At 43.8% G+C, this 20,952-nt stretch overlaps 1 protein-coding gene across 2 annotated transcripts; it reads left to right on the forward strand.

Annotated features, from left to right (window-relative positions):
* Nucleotides 1-4,687: 4,687 nt before the first annotated feature.
* Nucleotides 4,688-19,294, forward strand: LOC111982384 (aftiphilin). 2 transcript variants are annotated; one of them, XM_024013949.2, is made up of 10 exons: nucleotides 4,688-4,849; nucleotides 6,825-8,694; nucleotides 9,421-9,584; nucleotides 10,065-10,194; nucleotides 10,528-10,584; nucleotides 10,905-11,036; nucleotides 14,572-14,632; nucleotides 15,457-15,540; nucleotides 16,300-16,423; nucleotides 18,626-19,294. In XM_024013949.2, the coding sequence occupies exons 2-10, from the start codon at nucleotides 6,862-6,864 to the stop codon at nucleotides 18,777-18,779; spliced, it is 2,739 nt and encodes a 912-aa protein (XP_023869717.1). In that variant the 5' UTR covers nucleotides 4,688-4,849; nucleotides 6,825-6,861; the 3' UTR covers nucleotides 18,780-19,294. The 2 variants fall into 2 exon arrangements, with proteins under 2 accessions (XP_023869717.1, XP_023869718.1); XM_024013950.2 differs by lacking the exon at nucleotides 15,457-15,540.
* The last annotated feature ends 1,658 nt before the right edge of the window (nucleotides 19,295-20,952 follow it).

Raw genomic sequence — 20,952 nt, forward strand, 5'->3', positions numbered from 1 at the left:
CGCCAGCCAGTCAGGAGCCGCCAGAGTCGCCAGCCAGTCAGGAGCCGCCAGAGCTGCCAGCCAGTCAGGAGCCGCCAGAGCCGCCAGCCAGTCAGGAGCCGCCAGAGCCGCCAGCCAGTCATGAGCTGCCCTCCAGTCATGAGCTGCCCTCCAGTCATGAGCTGCACTCAGTCCGGAGCTGCCACTCAGTCCGGAGCTGCCACTCAGTCCGGAGCTGCCCTCAGTCCGGAGCTGATTCGTCCGGAGCTACCTCTCTGTCCTGAGCTACCTCTCTGTCCTGAGCTACCTCTCTGTCCTAAGCTACCTCTCGGTTCGGAGCTGTCTCCTCAGTCTGATGGCGCCTTTGTGAGGGTTCCTAGGTCGGCGGCGAGGGTCGCCACTCAAAGGACGCTAAGGAGGGGGACAAAGACAATGGTGGAGTGGTGTCCTCGTCCAGCGCCGGAGCCGCCACCGCGGACAGATGCCCACCCAGACCCTCCCTTAGAGTTTTAGGGGGTGCGTTCGGAGTCCGCACCTCAGGAGGGGGGTACTGTCACGTTCTGACCATAGTTCTTGTGTGTTTTGCTTGTTTTAGTGTTGGTCAGGACGTGAGCTGGGTGGGCATTCTATGTTGTGTGTCTAGTTTGTCTGTTTCTATGTTTGGCCTAATATGGTTCTCAATCAGAGGCAGGTGTTTTGTGTTGTCTCTGATTGGGAATCATATATAGGTGGCTTGTTTTGTGTTGGGGTTTGTGGGTGGTTGTTTCCTGTCTTTGTGTTTTCTCTGCACCAGCTAGGACTGTATCGGTTTGCCACATTTGTTATTTTGTATTTGTTAAGTGTTCACTGTTTATCGTTTTATTTATTATATATTTATGTTGAGCACTGGCTACGCTGCGTGTTGGTCTGATCCCTGTTCCACCCTCTCTTCTCGTGAAGAGAGGGAAGGCTGCCGTTCCATGGTGAGTGCATATTTATCCACCCCCTTTTCTATGAAGCCCCTAAATAAGATCTGGTGCAACCAATTACCTTCAGAAGTGACATAATTAGTTAAATAAAGTCCACCTGTGTGTAATCTAAGTGTCACATGATCTGTCACATGATCTCAGTATATATACACCTGTTCTGAAAGGCCCCATAGTCTGCAACGCCACTAAGCAAGGGGCACCACCAAGCAAGCGGCACCATGAAGTCCAAGGAGCTCTCCAAACAGGTCAGGGACAAAGTTGTGGAGGAGTACAGATAAGGGTTGGGTTATAAAAAAATATAAAAAACTTTGAACATCCCACAGAGCACCATTAAATCCATTATTAAAAAATTGAAAGAATATGGCACCACAACAAACCTGCCAAGAGAGGGCCGCCCACCAAAACTCACGGACCAGGCAAGGAGGGCATTAATCAGAGGGGCAACAAAGAGACCAAAGATAACCCTGAAGGGGCTGCAAAGCGTCACAGCGGAGATTGGAGTATCTGTCCATAGGACCACTTTAAGCCATACACTCCACAGAGCTGGGCTTTACGGAAGAGTGGCCAGAAAAAAAGCCATTGTTTAAAGAAAAAAATAAGCAAACATGTTTGGTGTACGCCAAAAGGCATGTGGGAGACTCCCCAAACATATGGAAGAAGGTACTCATGTCAGATGAGACTCAAATTGAGCTTTTTGGCCATCAAGGAAAACGCTATGTCTGGAGCAAACCCAGCACCTCTCATTACCCCGAGAACACCATCCCCACAGTGAAGTATGGTGGTGGCAGCATCATGCTGTGGGGATGTTTTCCATCGGCAGAGACTGGGAAACTGGTCAGAATTGAAGGAATGATGGATGGTGCAAAATACAGGGAAATTCTCGAGGGAAACCTGTTTCAGTCTTCCAGAGATTTGAGACTTGGACAGAGGTTCACCTTCCAGCAGGACAATGACCCTAAGCATAATGCTAAAGCAACACTCGAGTGGTTTAAGGGGAAACATTTAAATGTCTTGGAATGGCCTAGTCAAAGCCCATACCTCAATCCAATTGAGAATCTGTGGTATGACTTAAAGATTGCTGTACACCGGTGGAACCCATCCAACTTGAAGGAGCTGGAGCAGTTTTGCCTTGAAGAATGGGCAAAAATCCCAGTGGCTAGATGTGCCAAGCTTATAGAGACATATCCCAAGAGGCTTGCAGCTGTAATTGCTGCAAAAGGTGGCTCTACAAAGTATTGACTTTGGGGGGGTGAATAGTTATGCACGCTCAAGTTCTGTTTTTTTGTCTTCTTGTTTGTTTCACAATAAAAAATATTTTGCATCTTCAAAGTGATAGGCATGTTGTGTAAATCAAATGATACAAACCACCAAAAAATCTATTTTAATTCAAGGTTGTAAGGCAACAAAATTGGAAAAATGACAAGGGGGTGAATACTTTCACAAGCCACTGTATGTTTTTTTTTAAAGGCAGCAAATGAGGCTGAATGAACTGTTTGGCTGCCAGACAAGGCTCTGCTGAACGCCAGGTGTAGCAGTGGTAATGTGTTGGGACAGCTTTATGTGGGCACCGTTTGTCACCGTTATAGTGCAATTAGTGTATCATTTAGTGTTGTGTTCTGTTCTGTTGTTATGGCTTTGCTGCTATGCATCCCAGATTTTGGGGGGTTTTCCCCACCAAGATTTACATGCTAAAATCGGCACTGCTTATCAGATACAAGTTAGCTCAGCTACAAATAATATTTATTATCTTGATGTACCTTAGAAAAAACCTGCTCTAGGTTGTATTGGAATTCCATTGCCATGTGGAGTGGGAAAATGCCACCGAAGTTGGGAGGATGGAAGTGTCAATGTCCACTTTGTACAATGTTAGTAAGTATCGTAGATGTAAACAATTAAACAAATTAAATAAGACTTAGACTACCTTTTCTAAGACACTTACCTTGGCTACCCAGCTTTGACATCAGTCTGGCCTGTGGGTGTGGCACAGTGGAGGAGGCTCCTCCCACTGACGTGGCACTGGAGCTCTGTGCCAAGTTCGAGGACTGCCAGTTCCTACGCAAGGCCTGTGTTTCAGGCACCTGGGGCGACGCTGAGAAGCCTATCCCTACTTCCCCTTCATCGAGGATCAACCTTTCCAGGTATGTGGAGGATCTTCATTTCTTTTCAGTGGCTCATCTTTGTACTCCACCCTCTAGTAGTGCCACTGAATCCTGCAATTTATAGCAGAGGGTTATGATTATAATATACAGTAGGTTCTAATGTGGTTATAGCATAAAGTTAGGTTTACATAAGAATAAACAGAAACATTTAATATTGTTTCATAGGATTAAGCACGTTTTGAGAACACTGAAATCAAGTGTCAGGTGTCGTTCAGGTTCAAGAAGGTAACACATTATTTAATACTCACAATACAACAATATGGCTGAACTTCCTCCCCTCTCGTTGTTTCTTCCCCAGATCGAGATCCATTGTGAACTACTGCGTTTCTTAGCCTCTTTGAGCCTTAGCTGACAAAATTGATTGCACAGCAATGTTCTGTCTTCTGATTTTCTATACATTTTTTCCTACCTATTTCTGTTAGTTGTGATTTATTTTTTGTTTCATGGTATTGAGTGCTGTTGGTTTGAGATGGTCATGAAAAATAAAAGGCTTCCAGTATCATGTTTTAGGGAAGACCTAGATGCAGACAGTGTTGAAGTAACACAAGTTTATTACTAGAACAGGGGGCAGGCAAAACGAAAGGTCAACCAGAGGTCAGTAATCCAGATTAGAGTCCAAAAGGTACCGAATGGCAGGCAGTCTCAGGGTAGGCAGAGGTCAAATAATCCAGTGTGGTAGGACAAGGAACAGGATGGCAGGACAAGGAACAGGGCAGGCAGAATGGTCAAAACCATGATCCAGACAGGCACAAGGGGAAACCACTGGATGGGAATGGCATTTAAATAAAGGACATAGTGTGACCTTTATTTGATAACATTTTGATTATATATTGGTTAACTAATATTGATTAATTTATAACTACAACAGACTACATATTTCAGTATGATTGGAAATTAATAATTGAATGGTTATGAAGTAGTTAATAATTATGTGGAGTATTATGTTTACACGGTGACCTTTCAGTTCTGCAATAATTAAATTAAGTTTCTTTTGAATCATGGCATATTACAATAAATTCATGAACTATGCTAGTAGATTATATTGCAGGGGCACAGGTTATTATTAAAGAGTAGAATGGTGATTTTCTATTCCCTCGCCTTGATGCTTGACAATGTCTGTGTATGTTGAGAAGCTCTTTCAGTGGCCTATACATTTTCAATTAAAATATTTGAATCAGGAGTCATGTGTCATAGATTAATCAGTTGACTTGGGAAATTTGGATTGTGGATTGTTTCAAATTAAAATGATTGAGGATTATTATAGACCTAAAGAGAACTATGCAGTACAGTATCTTTTCGTTGCTCAGTTGACCAGCTGCTTGAATGGGAGACCAAGTGATGGCTCACTCTTCTAACTGACCTAAAATAAGCCCCCAATTTACTTGAGTCATTTTCTATTAAGGTAACTTTACGTTTACTCGAGTATGGCAATTGGGTACTTTTTCCACCATTAACTACTACTCAGTATTACTAGAGCCAGTGCAGATGGATTTTGGATGCAGACTATTCTCCGCTTGTTCATGTACTCTAGTATGCTCTGCTTCCCAAGCAGTGGAAAAACCAAAAGCTCTTGTTGCATGCTGGGTAATATTCGGAGAGAGAAGGGGCCAAAGTAGGATCATCATAACCGGCTGACTCAACGTAGTTTTCTTAGTCAGAGCGAAACCACTTTGCTGTCTTGTTTTAAGTCTGACAAGTGTCCACTTCATCTGAACCATGGGAATGAATGGTCAAGATCTTAAGGTATGCCGAAATGTTTATTGGTACACTGCCAACCAACCCGGATACGATGAGACTAGCTAAAGCAAGCAAGCTAGCGAGAGACGGGAGGACAACTTGATAGATAGCTAGCTAACAGTTAACGTTAGCTACAAATGTCAGTGTATTAGCAAACTAGCTAGCATCATAACTACCTACCTACCTAGTTAGTTACTTTGTCACTTCTGTCCTCATATCGAATCAATGTAGAAAACATATTTTCATAATAATTTAGCCTATTGCTAGTTAGCTATCCATTCGCATAGGCTACCAGGTTGTTGTTATTAGCTTGCTAGCTACGCCATTTGTGCTGGCAAGTGGTAGCTAACTACACAGGCTACGTATCTTGGCCAACTAGCTAACAGTCAGCTAGCTAGCTATCCCCCTGCCCTCCCCAGCTGATCGAGAGTACGGTGTATGCCAGCCATGGCCTGTTTTCCGTTCTAGCCTAAGCCTGGATGGCACGTATGGTAATTTAGCTGTTAGTATAATCAAAATGATTTATTCAGCTAGCTAGTTAACTATCTGGTTAACGTGAGCTATTTGGCTAGCAACTACGTTAACTTGCTTCCAGTTGCTAGCTAGTTACCTATCTTTGCTCGGCTACAATTGAGCTAAATAGCTAGGTTGTGGGTAGTCGGCAACAAATTATCATAGGAAGGGTTTCGTGTTTTCTTTGTTTTGGTTACCCAGAGGTTTCTAGATAGTGGTCTGTCATCACCTGTCAGTTTTAGGTTTGTTGACAGTCTAATTTGGTGAGTGAATAACTAGCTGGACAAGACATGGGGTTGGAGGACACCTGTTTCTGATGTGTCAATTAGTTAACAATGTTGTATTATAAACAGATTCATGTTGCATTATGAATGTTTATGATACAACATATTATAACACATACCATATCATGCAATCATAGAGCCCATAATAAAGCAATAGGCAGTGTTATTTGTTGTGAATAGCTATCATATCAGATAATTTGTCTTTAATGCCATCTTGCTTTCATACACAGTATCAGAAGCCACTTCAAGTAGCCTAGAGATTTAACAATGTTTCAAATACCTTCCAAGGTTTCATGTCAAGGCTTACTAGGCCTAAGATATCTAGTCAAGGCCTCATGGGCATGAATTCTCTATTCTGAAACGTGTCCAAATTTGTGTCAGGTTTTGACTCAGAACTGTACTTTCGGCGCTCTAGTCTGGATGTGAGTAAAGCACAATGTAGGCTTAAGAGTGCATTGTGCAAGTTCAGCCTTGAGCATCCAAAAATAACATCAATATTTCTATGCCCTATGTCTGGTTTAGTGATGAATTCAAAAATGTCAAGGAAATGGATCACAGCTGGACAAAGAAATGGATCACACCTGGAGGCACAAAATGCCTAGGCCTATGCTCTAAATCTAATTTTTCAAAAGGAGGCATTCTACATATCTTGACGGGCCTATGTCAATATACAAATACTACACACACAAAACCCTTAGGTCAATGCAAACACAAATTGGGTACAACGTTCATTGGTTGAAGTAATTAGGCCAGTTTAGATAAACACAACAAATATTTGTACTGATAAAATAAATTGTAGCTCATTTTCAGTTCTCATTTGCTACTATTTAGGTAGGTCATAAGAAATGAGTGCTCAACATTGCCTTTCGGCCCTTTTCTACATCACAACACCACTTCGCCATTATCACTTAATTACTGTCAATTTGAAAACAATCTGTCCACTTTTAGCCTGGAGAGCTTTGGTAATTTAATTTGGGTTTAAGGCTGAAGCAACACACCAGACAAAGAAAACAGCCTAGACTCCCCCAGAGACCGTTTCTAGGTCTGTAGGCTAACACTGTCGTTTTGTAAATTCTGACCTTTTAGCCTTCAGAAATGTGTTTTTAAGGGGGAAATAGTGTAATTTCTAGCATTTATATGCCCTTTATTGTTTGGTCACACTGACTAGTGTCTTTACCCTCTAGGTGTAACCTCGAGGCGTAGTGTGACTGCTTTAGGACCATGGAGCCGGACGTGATCCGCATGTACTCCTCCTCCCCACCCCCAATGGAGGACGGAGCTGAGGAAGAGGATGACGAGTTTGGGGACTTTGGGGGCTTCTCTGGAGTTCCGACCAGCACCAGCTTCAATGAGTTTGACACCCCAGCGTCCTTCAACCAGACCCCAGCCTTGGCTGCCACTTCACCACCTGGACTCCTCAACAATGGAGGGGTGGTTGGGTTGTCAAACCTCAGTTCAGGTCCCGTGGGAAGGGGTCCCGTGGTCAAGCGCTCCAACTCCAAGTCAAATGGTGTTGTGCCAGGAGGCTGCCAGTACGACAGTCCTTTGGAGAGAACTGTGAATGTGGAGGAGTTAAAAAAGCTTGCTGACCACACTCGAGCCAATAATTATTCTACCTCCCTGGACATATCTGGGAGGGGTCAGACTGACAACATAGACAAGCCTGTCGACTGCAATGGTGGGGTCCCGGAAGTTCTGACCAACGGTTTTGCGACTTTTGAAATAGAGGGAATCCCATCTTTGCAGAATTCGATCTGCTCTAAAAAGAAAGGAACCACCACAGAGTGTGCAGACGACTGCCCTCCCAGCAGCCCCGAGGACGACTTTGCGGATTTCTCTGCTTTTCCTAATGCAGATGTTGAAGGACACTCCAGCGAGGTGACAAACCGCACCAGCGAGAACTTGGACAATCACAACCGGGATGAACGGCTGGCAGAGGAACCCTGTCAGCAGCAGAAGCACTCTAATGTAGAGCAGGGAATCAGGTCAGGGGACGTCGTCAGGGACACTCCCATTACAACTGGATCCAACGACATCGCTGGCTCTGATTCTCTATCGCAACTTGCTGAGGCTCGGGACACTGACGAAGGCTTGAGCAATGGGGACGGGGGCTTTCAAAGAGACACTGCTAACTCTGAGCAAAGGAACGTAGAGCCGGACTTTGCACACAAGCACTCTGCTACTGAGGTGGTTGTTAGTGAGGATTCTGCCCCAGAGTTGGTTTGTGGCGAGGATTCTGCCTCCAAGGCACTTTATGTTGACAAACCGGTTGCCCAGAACGGTGTGTATTTGGAGCAGTCGGAAGAGGAGGCGGAAGAAGAGAAAGCAGGTGTCAGTGAAAACAGGGTTTTGCCCGATACAGACGATGAAGATGGGAATGGCGAGCAAGCAGACGAGAAGCCTGGGTCCGGAAACGAAACAGAAACGGAGACTGAAACGTCTTTCGGCCGACCGCTGTCCACGGATGCCCTTGAGGAGTACGGCGACATCAGCACGACGGGCTCTGTGCCCTCGCCGCTGCTCCAAGAGGAGACGGCCACACCTGCCGACCACAGCCAACTGCTGGAGGACGATGACGGGGAAGACTTTGATGACTTTGGAGACTTCGGGGACGTGGGCTCTTTTAGCGGACAGGGCTTTGCTGACTTTGACCAGCCAGAGTTGCAACGAGAGGAACAACCTGCACCTCTCACACAGGAACTAGTGGACGACGACAAAGACTTTGGTGAATTTGACGCACCCAACAGCCACATTGGTGGTGGGAAGGCAATTGAGAATGAAGATGGGGGGAAGTTTGCGGATTTTCCCGGCAGCAACAGTTTTGCTGACTTTAGCTCAGCTCCTGTTGGTGCGGACCCTGATGCAGATGCTGGTTGGAATGCCTTTGATGAGCCTGTACAGGGTCAAGGGGAGGGCAATTCCTGGGCTGCGTTTGGAGAGGAGCCGACCGTCAATGCTCCTTTGGAAACGGCTGAAGACGAGTGGCAGGAGAGTGAACCTGTAGCAGCCCGTCCATCCAGCAGCCATCAGATCAGTAGAAGAGGCAGTCAGCCTGTAAGTTTTTCTGTGCGAGTTTGACCACTTAGGGTTTGAACTCGGTTCTCCTGCGCACCACAATAACATATTACGCCTCTGAGCTAAAGGCAAGAGAACTCATCACGCAAGTTTGTTTCTGAACCACCTCTGTAGCATTCAGAAATGTAGCATACTTGACAGGAAAGTAGTGGTGTTTTAAAAACCCCTCTTACAGTAATCGAAGGTGCCCAATTGAATGTAGTTGTATTGTACTATCCAGGAAAAGTATGCTCAATGACACTTTTAGGGAAATTCTGACACTCTCATGACGTTTATCACTAGAGTAGTAGAGAGCCGTACACCTGCCCTCCCTTAGGAATGTGACCAGGCAGGGAATTCCACCTTTTCAAGTACATACCATTTATCAATGCCCCTCCTTGTCCTTGCTATTGGAGTCAAGCGCTACAATTTATTAAAGATTTGAAATGTGTTGATTGAATCACGTCAGTGTCAGTCATTGTTGGACATAATAGAATATAGCTTTATTGTCTATCGAAACAGATATTAATATCTGAGCTGTCTATTGTATTGTGCATCCCCTGTCCAGCAATGCAGGCTAACTGCCAGCTGCCACACGTGAAAACAGAAGACTTATTCAACCCGTGTCTTATTCAACAATATTGATTGTTATTACTTGTTTGTTATATCACTGGACCAGTGTCTTATTCAACAATGTTGGTCGTTATCATGTGTTTGTTATACCAGGCGGCGCTGTGCAGTCGGCTGGAGAAGCTTTTTCTGGACATTTTCCCCGACGCACCTGCTCTGCAGGTGAGGGTGGAGGTGGTCCCCCTCAAAACCCTGCTGGAGCCTCCTGTGAGGTTACAGCAGGAAGAGCATGAAATGATGAGCGGTATGCCAGACAATGGGTGAGAGAAACACCCCCCTTTTTAATATGGGCTGGGACGATACCAGTATTGCAATATTTTTTCCGTGGCAAAAATTAAAACACGAAGCAGGCCAAACTCCTTGATCCATAACCTGCTGTATGTAAAATATTTTGTGGTATATTTTGGAAAATAAACAAATGTGACTGGATGACGACATAATGACGTTTGTTTCCAGCATTAGGGCTGTTTTCCTAAAGCAATTAAACCGCCTCGTGTTTTGTTTCCTTGCCATGATACTAACGAGTATCGGGATGCTAGTATCGTCTCGACCCTAATATCCCATAACTACACACAATCTCATCAATACACAGAAAGACTCTGGTCTGCTCTATCTTTTTTTATACAACAGAAATATACTGTTACTGTGTCTGTATACTATGCAGTCAAGAATATTTGCGTACTACTATGGCGTATTTCTTTTGAACGTTCCTGCTTTGTCATCGGTGTCCGTTGCTACAGGGCCGAGGGGGACGTGTTGTGGAGGCAACTGCTGGACATCCACGAGGCGTTTGGCCTGCGGCACCAGTGGGGCGGCTCGCACAGCAACAAGACATTACTCTGTTTCCTGGGCATCGACATTAGGAACATTGTGAGTTCTGCCGCCAGTCAGCAGTCATCACATTGTCCGTATCCCAAATGGCACCCTATTCCCTATATAGTGCACTACTTTTGACCAGAGCACATAGTGATATAGGGAATAGGGTGCCATTTGGGACATGTCATTCCCCCCCTTTCTGTGACCTTGTCCTTTTTTATTAATGGCTCTGTGGGGGGGGAAAAACACGAACCGTGATTGTATTTCAGATGTATTGCGAGAATGTTTTAACTTTTCGTCTGTCAAATGGAAAAAGGTTGTTTGTAAGACTATTTGCATCAGAGAGAGGAGGAATGATTGTGAAATGTGTTCTGTGTTTCCCCATAGCTTTTCACAGGTCAGAAGAAGCAGCCAGTGATAGTTCCCATGTATGCTGCCAGCCTGGTGAGTTAACTATACGCTGCAAGGATGTATTCATCTCCCCCTTCAAACCACCCACTCGCTCCCTCAATTGTTTTTGCCCTTCTCGAGGAAACGGACCAAGAGACAAATTAACTCAGTGATTATAAAAATCAAAATAATTCTGGTGACATTTTTGTCAACTGGTTGCAAAATGTTTTTTACTGACACGTCCTACAAATGTATGGTTACAACATTCCGGGAACCTTCCCAAAATTCCCAGGTTTTAACCAGAATTGTTCAACCTATACACATACCAGTATTTTAGTACGTTTAGGATGTAACCCTGCCTCTCTGTTACCTAGGGCATGCTGGAACCCACCAAAGAGCCAGTAAAACCCATATCAGCGGCAGAGATGATCACGTCCATAGCACAACAAGCACCTCCAGTGGCCCCAGCAGAGATCATAAGCACTAGTCCACCAGACACAGCCCAGGTTGGACTCCTACATTGAATCACTATGGTCCTTTTGGGGCACAATGTTTGGAATTTAGTTATTTTATGTTTTGTGATTTTTTTTCTTCTTCTCAGGCCTTAGGTGCATTTCTTCTCATCAGTAGTCGTATGAGTATATACCAGGGCTCTCCAACCCTGATCATGGAGAGCTACCATCCTGTAGGTTTTCAACCCTAATCTAGCACACCTGATTCTAAATAATTAGTTGGTTGATCAGCAGAACCAGGTTAGTTACAACGGGGGTTGGAGCGAAAACCTAGAGGAGGGTTGCTCTCCAGGAACAGGGTTGGAGACCCCTGGTGGTATATACTGTATTGCAGAGGAGGCTGGTGGGAGGAGCTATATGAGAACGGGCTCATTGTAATGACTGGAATGGCATAAATGGATCAGTGTCAATCCACATGTTTGACTCTGTTCCCTTTATTCCATTCCAGCCTTTACAATGAGCCCGTCCTCCTATAGCTCCTCCCACTAGCCTCCACTGCTGTATTGGCTGTAAGGCCAATTGTCACAACTGTATACAATGAATATATAGAGTTTATATGTGTTCTACAGTAATTGGTCTAATGTAGAACCTGAGGTGCTTTTCAAACAAGTTGGATAAATTATTTGGCTCGATCAGGTATTCCCAAACTTGGGTACGTGCAATGCCGTCGGGGGTACGCCAAATAAAAATGTGATACATTTTTTTTAATTTTTATTCTTCACATTTTCAAACAGTACATTTATATTTTCCAACGGAGCTATACATTTGGGTGAGTTTTTTTCTTCTTCGCCCGAGTAGCCTCGTTTCACTGCCAAAAATAAAATTAAACCATCTAGTGTTCAGCGAAATAACAACACAATGTCAAATACAGGTAGCCTAGTCAAATAATTAACATCCAATCACATTAATCGTTACTCTCTCACGAGAAACCTTCACTCTTGCACAGACATTTAGAAACTGAACATGAGAATTTGAAAAATAAGCCACGGGAGTTTTTTGAGTGAGAATAAAGACGACTTTCGAGTAGTAAGACATGTATTAAAGCAACAGATATCATTAATAAGAAGGGGCTAGAAGCATCTTATATGGTGAGCTACCGAGTGGCTAGGACAGGCAAGCCCTATTGTGGAGGACTTCATTCTTCCTGCTGCCGCGGATATGGTTGGGACAATAGGCCAAAAAAACTATACAGCCAATGCCTTCAAATGACACTGTTTCACGACGCATCAGTTACATGGCAGGAGATATTTTGAAACAATTACTGCGTCACATACAAGCCAGTGAATTAAATGCGTTACAGCTGGATGAGTCAAAAGACGTGGCGGGCCTGGCACAGCTCCTGGTATATGTCCGTTACGTTTATGGGGGGGTCAATTAAGGAAGACAGCCTCTTCTGGAAACCAGGACAACATGAGAGGATATTTTTTAAGTACTGGACAGCTTTGTGACATCAAATGGACTTCGGTGGTCAAGATGTGTTGGTATCTGTACTGATGGTGCAAAAGCCATGACAGGGAGACATAGTGGAGTGGTAACGCGCATGCAAGCAGTTGCTCCCGACACCACTTGGGTACACTGCAGCATCCACCGAGAGGCTCTTGCTGCAAAAGGAATGCCTGACAGCTTGAAAGACGTTTTGGACAGTACAGTGAAAATGGTTAACTTTGTTAAAGCAAGGCCCCTGAACTTGTGTATTTTCTACATTTTGCAATGATATGGGCAGCGACCATGTAACGCTTTTATAACGTACAGAAGTGCGCTGGTTATCAAGGGGCAAAGTATAGACTCGTTTTTAAAAATTGAGAGACGAGCTTAAAGTTTTATCGACTGACCATAATTTTCACTTGTCTGACCGCTTGCATGATGACAAGTTTCTCACACGACTGGCCTATCTGGGTGATGTTTTTTCTCACCTGAATGGTCTGAATCTAGGATTACAGGGACCCTCCGCAACTATATTCAATATGCGGGACAAAATTGAGGCTATGATTAAGAAGTTGGAGCTCTTTTCTGTCTGCATTAACAAGGACAACACACAGGTCTTTCCATGATTGTTTGTGTGCAAATGAACTCAAGCTTACGGACAATGTCAAATGTGATATAGTGCACCTGAGTGCGCAATTACGCAGGTACTTTCCCCGAAACGGACGACACAAACAACTGGATTGGTTATCCCTTTCATGCCCTGCTTCCAGTCCACTTACCGATATCTGAACAAGAGGGCTTCATCGAAATTGCAACAAGCGGTTCTGTGAAAATTGAATTGAATCAGAAGCCACTGCCAGATTTCTGGCTTGGGCTGGGCTCAAAGTATCCTGCCTTGGCAAATTGCACTGTGATGTCCCTTGCAACCATGTACCTACGTGAGAGTGCATTCTTGGCCCTCACTTGCATGAAAACTAAATACAGGCACAGACTGTGTGTGGAAAATGATTTAAGACTGAGACTCTCTCCAATACAACATTGCAGAGTTATGTGCGTCCTTTCAAGCACACCCTTTCTTTTTAACCTGTGGTGAGTTATTCACAATTTTTTGATGAACAAACAAGGTTTTCTATGTAAGATGGCTAAATAAAGAGCAAAATTATTGATTATTATTATTTGTGCCCTGGTTCTATAAGAGCTCTTTGTCACTTCCCACAAGCCGGGTTGTGACACACAAACACTCATTCTTATGTTTAATAAATGTATTGTATAGTGTGTGTGTGGCAGGCTTACAATGATGGCAAAAAAACATTTGAGAGTGTGCTGACCCTGGTGCTAGAGGGGGTACGCAGCTGGAGGTTGAATGTTTTGAAGGGGTACGGGATTATAAAAAGTTTGGGAACCACCGGGCTAGAGAATGCTAAGGTTGAGTTCCTGCCTCACAAGATGCGCAGGCATTGCATCAACCAATGGTAGCGTGCCACGTCATCAACTGTGCAGCCGGGCATCGGATGGCTCTGTCATATGGGTTGCGTTCCCCTTCTCAGACGTTACATGCATCATCCAATGGTTGGGAGCCACATCTTCGACTGTGTCATCGACTGACAGATTGCTATAACATATGATGTTGGTTAGCTGATACATAAAACACCTATCCAGGCATTGTAATATTTGGCAAGCGTCAGCAACGCCTTGGCAGAGAAGCGTGCCCATGAAGTGGTAAGCTGATTTGTTAAATACCTATCCAGGCGTTGTAAGATATGGCATCGGTCCGCAATGTAGTCTGGTAGGAACTCGACCTTAGACTGCAGAGTTGTTGTAAGGGTAGAAGCCAGTGGAGGCTGCTGAGGGGAGGACGGCTCATAATAATGACTGGAACAGAGTGAATTTCCATTCAAGTCAAGTGTTTGATGTATTTGATACCGTTCCACTGATTCCTCGAGCCCGTCCTCCCCAATTAAGTTGCCACTAACCTCCTGGGATAGAAGCAGACCATTAGCAGGCTTCCTGACCACCTGCATAGGCGAATCACCTGTTGGCAAAGCTGTTCACTTTTACTGAGTGTCACCACCCTCTTCTGAGCTTGTTTGTTCCTCCTCACCAGGAAGTGCTCCCGCCCGTCCAGTTTGACTGGAGCAGCAGTGGCCTTACTAACCCCCTGGACGGTAGGTCCCTCCCACAAACCACCTGCTAAGATAATGAACCATTGTCCCCATTGGCTCAATCCAGAGCTAGCCTATTCCTTTTTTTCCACCACTCCATCTGTTTTGTTTAAACACACAAGCAGCCTAGACCTGTTTTTGCCTGCTGTCTTCCATTGGACAACATCATTTTATGTTTACCTCATCAACCATTGGTCATTACATGTTATAGTTTTACACAGAGTTACGTGAATTTTGTTTTAAAGACTATAGTATAAGATTACAGACAATTCTTATCCACATGCTCCAAGTTTTTGTGTATTTCATTGCCATATTGGACCATTTCTGATTTCAGTTGTCATATCCAGATGCATAAAATATATTTATCTCATCAAATCTTCTCCTTATGCCTTTTGTTGTTAGCAACAAATCATTAAGCTAAATTGCTAAATAATTTGTTCTGCACGGTTCATGCTACAAAGCCATGATAGCAATTCATGCTTCAAAATGTCAATGCAGATTTTTCATTAACCTGTAGATAGAATCTCACAGTATTTTCTCATTAACACAGCTATGTCAGTTAGCTTGCCCTGGTTCATGTTCATTAGGCATCAAATGGAATAAAACGGAGGGACTACCCAGATTTAAGAAACTCCTGGAGTTTCAGTTGCAAAATGTTTTCAAACCTTTCGTGCCTACTGAACACGACCCCTGTGCTCTTTCTTTGTAACTAATAATAATGACCAGCTCAGCTGCATGTCTTTTAAGTGCGTCTCTTTCCTGACTTCTTCTCTGTGTTATAACCCACTGCCGCCTCGGTCTACCTGTCCGCTATGTTGAATGTCAAGCGAGCGGAGGCTCGTCTCTGCTCAACCTCGATTTCTTTGGGCCCGTGGAGGACTCTGGCCCTAGCAGCTCCACCTCCATCCCAGGTCAGCACAGGAAACTCCAACCCCCTGACTGCCAGATTATTTTTTTCATGAATTTGTCTGAATCCCAAATTGACCGTTTGCCTCTACACCCTATGCAGAGACCGGAGAGGATTGGATAGGGGTAAAACAATACAGTGATAATTCCACCTATCTGATCGTAAGGCAAGGTTGACCTACTATCATATATGGCTTACACCGATTTAATCCTCATGGATCTTCAAAGGTACACAGGGTGTAGAGGTCTAGGAGTCCATTTGGGATAAGGCCTTATTCTTTCCCCGATTCCTCGTGTCCTCTTACCTCTCTGTCAAAATGCACTGGGGGAGGTCAGAGAGGAGGAAGCTTGGATCTTCTCCAATGAGTTTTGGGAAAGAGGCGAGAACTGAAGGATGATTATTAAAGAGCCTCTGCCATACTCACAGTTTTCTCTTCTAGTATTTGTTTTAGATTTCTTCTGGTCTTTGCTTAGACACTGACCTCACTAAATCAAGGTCTTATTTTTTCTGTGTGTTAATATTACCAACTGAATCAAACCTTGAATCAGAATATCTACTAAAATATTTGGGAATTGGCTACACTGAAGTTTAATAAAGTGCACCCCCCCCCTCCCTTGTTCTGAGTGGAATAGTAGACCGTGTATGTGTCTCAACTAGCTCCCTATTCCCTATATAGTGTACTACTTTTGACCAAAGTAGGGCACTATATAGGGGATAAGCTGCCATTTGGGACATATCCAATATAATGTGTTTGTGTGGTTAGGTGTGGACCCGGAGCTGTATGAGCTAACCACCGCTAAACTGGACCCCAGTGGCTCTGGGACCCGTGTGGCTGATGCCTTTGCCCGCCTTATGTCTACTATGGAGAAGACCAGCACCTCTACCAGGTTGGTCTATTACTGCACCTCAAAAATCTTTCAGGGGGAAGGTGCTCGAAATGAACCCCCCCCCCCCCTCTAAAAAAAAATCTACTTTCATAAATCATATCTTGAAATTCATAACATACTAACTGCCTCTGTGGCGCACATTTTTAAGCAAGCTACTTACAGTGCCTCCTAAAGAAATTATTGACATAGGGAAAAGAGTGTGGGCTATCAGCTGATTGTTGATGATTGGTGTAAATCTGCTAGTTAGGTAGCTCAATTATTATTGTACTCATTGTGATTTAACTTCATTACTCTTAATAACTTCATAATAAAGCCTAATATTCATAATCTTCTAACTCATGATAAATGGCTGGCTGGCTAGTGGCTTGTGTGGATATTTTAGTATATGGTGCTTAGTTAGAATCTAGACTACCTGTGTTCATTGCTTAAAGTGAGTGTGGGGGGGGTGGTACCAGAGCACATTATATATTTTTTTTAACCTTTTTTATGTTAAAGTATTGCCTGCGCATCATTGCATTTACGTAGTGGCATAGAGCAGAGGCGCTTACAGAAGTTGCACACATGGGGACCATTTTTAGTAGACTAGGGTCTGGGAGATGTTGTGCCTTTTTTTATAAACACATTTCATGCAATTCTACATCATTTTACATGGCTGGTGGCAAAATCTTTTTTAATACCGCACAAATTATTGAATTGACAGGCTACTAAACTAGACATCAGAGATCAATAAAAATGACCTTGTCTTGAATCCATCAATAGCTTAGGCCTAGGTGAGTGGAGACACATTTGTACAATATGAGGAGGAAATTATAGTCCTAAAACGGGGTGACGAACTTGACGACGTCACGACGACTTGGGGCGGTGGGTTCAAAAACTACAAAACTAAATAAAAGGGCAATTGGCGAGTGGGGAGTGAAAAGGGGGGCAGGTGCTCAGGCACACAGGTAGACCGCTATCTGCGCACATGCCTGGGTGCATGACTAAGTCGCTTTGGATCAAAACGTCTGCTAAATGGCATATATTATAAATGGCACCCTCTTCCCTTTATAGTGCACTACCTTTGACCAAAAGTAGTGCATTATAAAGGGAATAGGGTGCCATTTGGGATGTGGCCAGAGTCAATTGCACCTCTTGGAGATGAGAATAGCAAAACAATACAAATCTAACACAACCAACATCTCAGTCCCAAACATTAAATCAAGTTTTATTTGTCACATGCGCCGAATACAACTGGTGTAGACTACAGTGAAATGCTTGCTCACGAGCCATTCCCAACAATGCAGAGTTAAAAAACTGAAGTAGTAAAATGCACAGTAGATTGGATATGTATACAGGGAGTACCAGATCAGTGTGCAGTAATTGGGTAAGCAATGATGCTATAAAGAGGATAACGTTCATATATTTGCCGTAAGTCAGAGCTAATATTTTTAAGTCAAAAGTTAGTTAAATGGTGAACAGACACAAACAACCCTATTTTTTTATAGACATGCAGGGCTGGAATGACTTTATTTGAACCACATTTTAGTGGGGACCCTTTTGAAATTGTGGTCTACTAGACCCTTTTATTTAACTAGGCAAGTCAGTTAAGAACAAATTCTTATTTACAATGCCGGCCAAACCCGGACGACCCTGGGTCAATTGTGCACCGCCCAATCACGGCCGGATGTGATACAGCCTGGATTCGAACCAGGGACTGTAGTGACGCCTCTTGCACTGAGATGCAGTGCCTTAGACCGCTGCGCCACTCGGGAGCCCTAAAAATAGTCCACCCCAGATGGGACTCGAAACCACAATCCCTGGCTTAGGAGGCCAGTGCCTTATCCATTAGGCCACTGGGACACGTGCATAAGCATGCAGACAGGATGCATACGAGGGCGAGACAAACACATCTGTATTAGCAGCCAGAGAGAGCTTGCTACATCTTGGCTTTGTCAATTCTCTTTCCTTGATTCCTCGTGTCCCCCTTTTCTCCCCTCTGACCTTCTCCAATGCGTCTTGAGAAGGTGAGGAAAGACACATGAGAAAGAGGCGAAGCCCATTAGAATCTGACTGTGGCTCATTCATTTGGTGAAGGGGGAAGGATGAGGGAATGCACCTTGGTCAAACGTAATGCACCACAAAGGGAATATGGTGCTATTTGGGATACATTGTGTGTGTTCTCCAATAAAAATGGTGTCTCCCTCCTTCTCTCTGATTCTGCAGAAAGCCCCGGAAAGAGGAGAACCTAAGTGAGGAGACGTTGAAGGTGATTGCAGGGCTACCAGACCTGTCTTTCATGCAGGCCAAGGTGCTGATGTTCCCCACCACGCTGACGCCCTTGCGCTGCTCCTCTGACCCTGACCCCACACTCGACTGATCCACCCCAACTCCATCAATGCCCTCCTCTTCTCCTCCTTATCACCGTCTGTCATTCTATCACTATATCATGAAGTTATCCTTTTTGCTTCCATGCCATCATCCCTTTTTGTCATCTTCTCCCTTTTTATTTGTTATTTTCAGTTTTAATCTTTTTAATCAAGTGAAGCATTTACCGATTTGTCCTTGTGAATGGAGAATGTTTAGTCAGACCTGGACTAGGCTAAGCCTGTAAAGCGAAGCTTTGTCAATAGCAGAGCAAGAGAACATATTAAAGCAGTTTAACTTCTAGATCAAGGTCCTTGAAGAGAGGCCGCTTGTTTATGATAGGAGAATCAATGTGTACATAATCAGGGACGAATTGTGTTGGTTTCCGAAGGTGGCTTTTTACGTTTCTCATTGTGGCGGGCGTGTGTCAATGTTTGTCTTTGTGAGGAAATGAAACACTGGTTGAACCTCTTCAAAGCGAGGCTTGAATAAAGTGAAGTGGGATATACACTGAGTGTAGAAACCATTAGGAACACTTTCCTAATATTGAGTTGCACCTCCTTTTGCCCTCAGAACAGCCTCAATTCGTCGGGGTATGGACTCTACAAGGTGTCGAAAGCGTTCCACAGGGATGCTGGCCCATGTTGACTCCAATGCATCCCACAGTTGTCAAGTTGACTGGCACCCATATCCACAATCCATGTCTCAATTGTCTCCAGGCTTAAAAATCCTTCTTTAACATTTCATCTACACTGATGGAAGTGGATTTAACAAGTGACATCAATAAGGAATCATAGCTTTCACCTGGTCAGTCTGTCATCGAAAGAGCAGGCAGTCCTAATGTTTTGTTCACTCAGTGTATGACTACGTATGTGTGTGTGTGTGACTTGAAACCACACTGCCTGCAAAATCCAGCTGAATGTTTTTTCCCCTGTTGTGTTAATGGCCTTAGTATTTTTGTTTTGTCCTTTACATAAGGCCTAGATTTGATTAACTTGATTTCTTAACCCATGGCTAAAAATGCGCTGTTAATGTATGCTCATTCGTTAAGCGATTTAACTGGAGCCAGTTTTTCTTATGTCTCCCATTGATGCCGTCAAACAGCCATGAAAATGGCAGTATGTCACAGACGACTGCGTTTTGTGTTGAATTCTATTCTTAGAACTGTATTCTGTTTTGGGGACGGGTGGTAAAAAGAGGGGGAATCATGGTTTAAACCACTGACAGTTAGTCATTCATATAATTTCAATCGTTATATCAGTATAGCTGGTCTGAGTGAAGGTCAGTCTACATTACAAGGGAATAAGGGACCAATTTCTGCTTCCATGTGTCTGGTTATACACTATTATGAAGTTATTTTTCTTTTGTTTAGTTTTGCTGACATTCTCTACCAATTTTTTGTTGTTATACCACTGTCAACCTGTTCCCAGGAGGATTTTGCACATTGTAAAGATAAAATGGATGTAATCATAGTTCACTGTGGCTTTAGACTGTGTACTATGGACTGTAAAATGTATGGGGAAAATTCCTATGGAAAAAATAACTTGAAGAGCCTGTGAAATGGTTAACATGCATGTCCGGGTTCTTTTCAGACTTTAAGTGTGTAAATTTACTTTTAGTGTACACAAGAAATTAAAATAATTTAAGAGAAAAGTGCTCAGTGGTCCTTCATGTGCCATTACTTCTCCCAACAAGGAATGAATGAATTCATATTCATACAAACTTGTCTTGTGCATTTTATATTTATTAATTCCCTAAAACTAATCTATTAAGTGGGCCTCATTTAAAACCAGGCCTAGAGAAACAATTTTCATATACTGTTTTAATTCATAGCCATTGGGCTTGGTCACAGTAGTTCTGAAAGGGAAAGTATGGGTAGCAGTGTGGTCTTACAACGAGGACACGACACACTGGACTTGGGGCCAGGACTCCAGCCAGCTTGTTTTCGACGTAGTTAGCCAGACTACTGAAAATCCAATGCTTGGTATGTCTAGGTGTCCAAGGACTGCCCAAAATAGTCAACCTGTGTACAGAAGATGTAAGAGTAAGCATAGACAGGTGTATAGGTATGTACCTTGAGGCAGGCAGCTTAGTTTCTGAACTTTGACCGGCAATGCTGACCACCTGGGGTGATGGCAAGTATATTAAAGAAATCAAAAAGGTCCGTCAAAAGGGACTTGGGTCCC

The sequence above is a fragment of the Salvelinus sp. IW2-2015 genome, linkage group LG21, assembly GCF_002910315.2.
Source record: "Salvelinus sp. IW2-2015 linkage group LG21, ASM291031v2, whole genome shotgun sequence".
NCBI lineage: Eukaryota > Metazoa > Chordata > Actinopteri > Salmoniformes > Salmonidae > Salvelinus > Salvelinus sp. IW2-2015.

What these genes read in the sequence shown, in the direction of transcription:
- LOC111982384 (XM_024013949.2), top strand. Translation starts at nt 6,862, where the DNA reads ATGGAGCCGGACGTGATCCGCATGTACTCCTCCTCCCCACCCCCAATG. An exon ending in GTAGAAGAGGCAGTCAGCCT is followed by an intron (nt 8,695 to 9,420) that starts GTAAGTTTTTCT and finishes TTGTTATACCAG; the next exon opens with GCGGCGCTGTGCAGTCGGCT. An exon ending in CCATGTATGCTGCCAGCCTG is followed by an intron (nt 10,585 to 10,904) that starts GTGAGTTAACTA and finishes TCTGTTACCTAG; the next exon opens with GGCATGCTGGAACCCACCAA.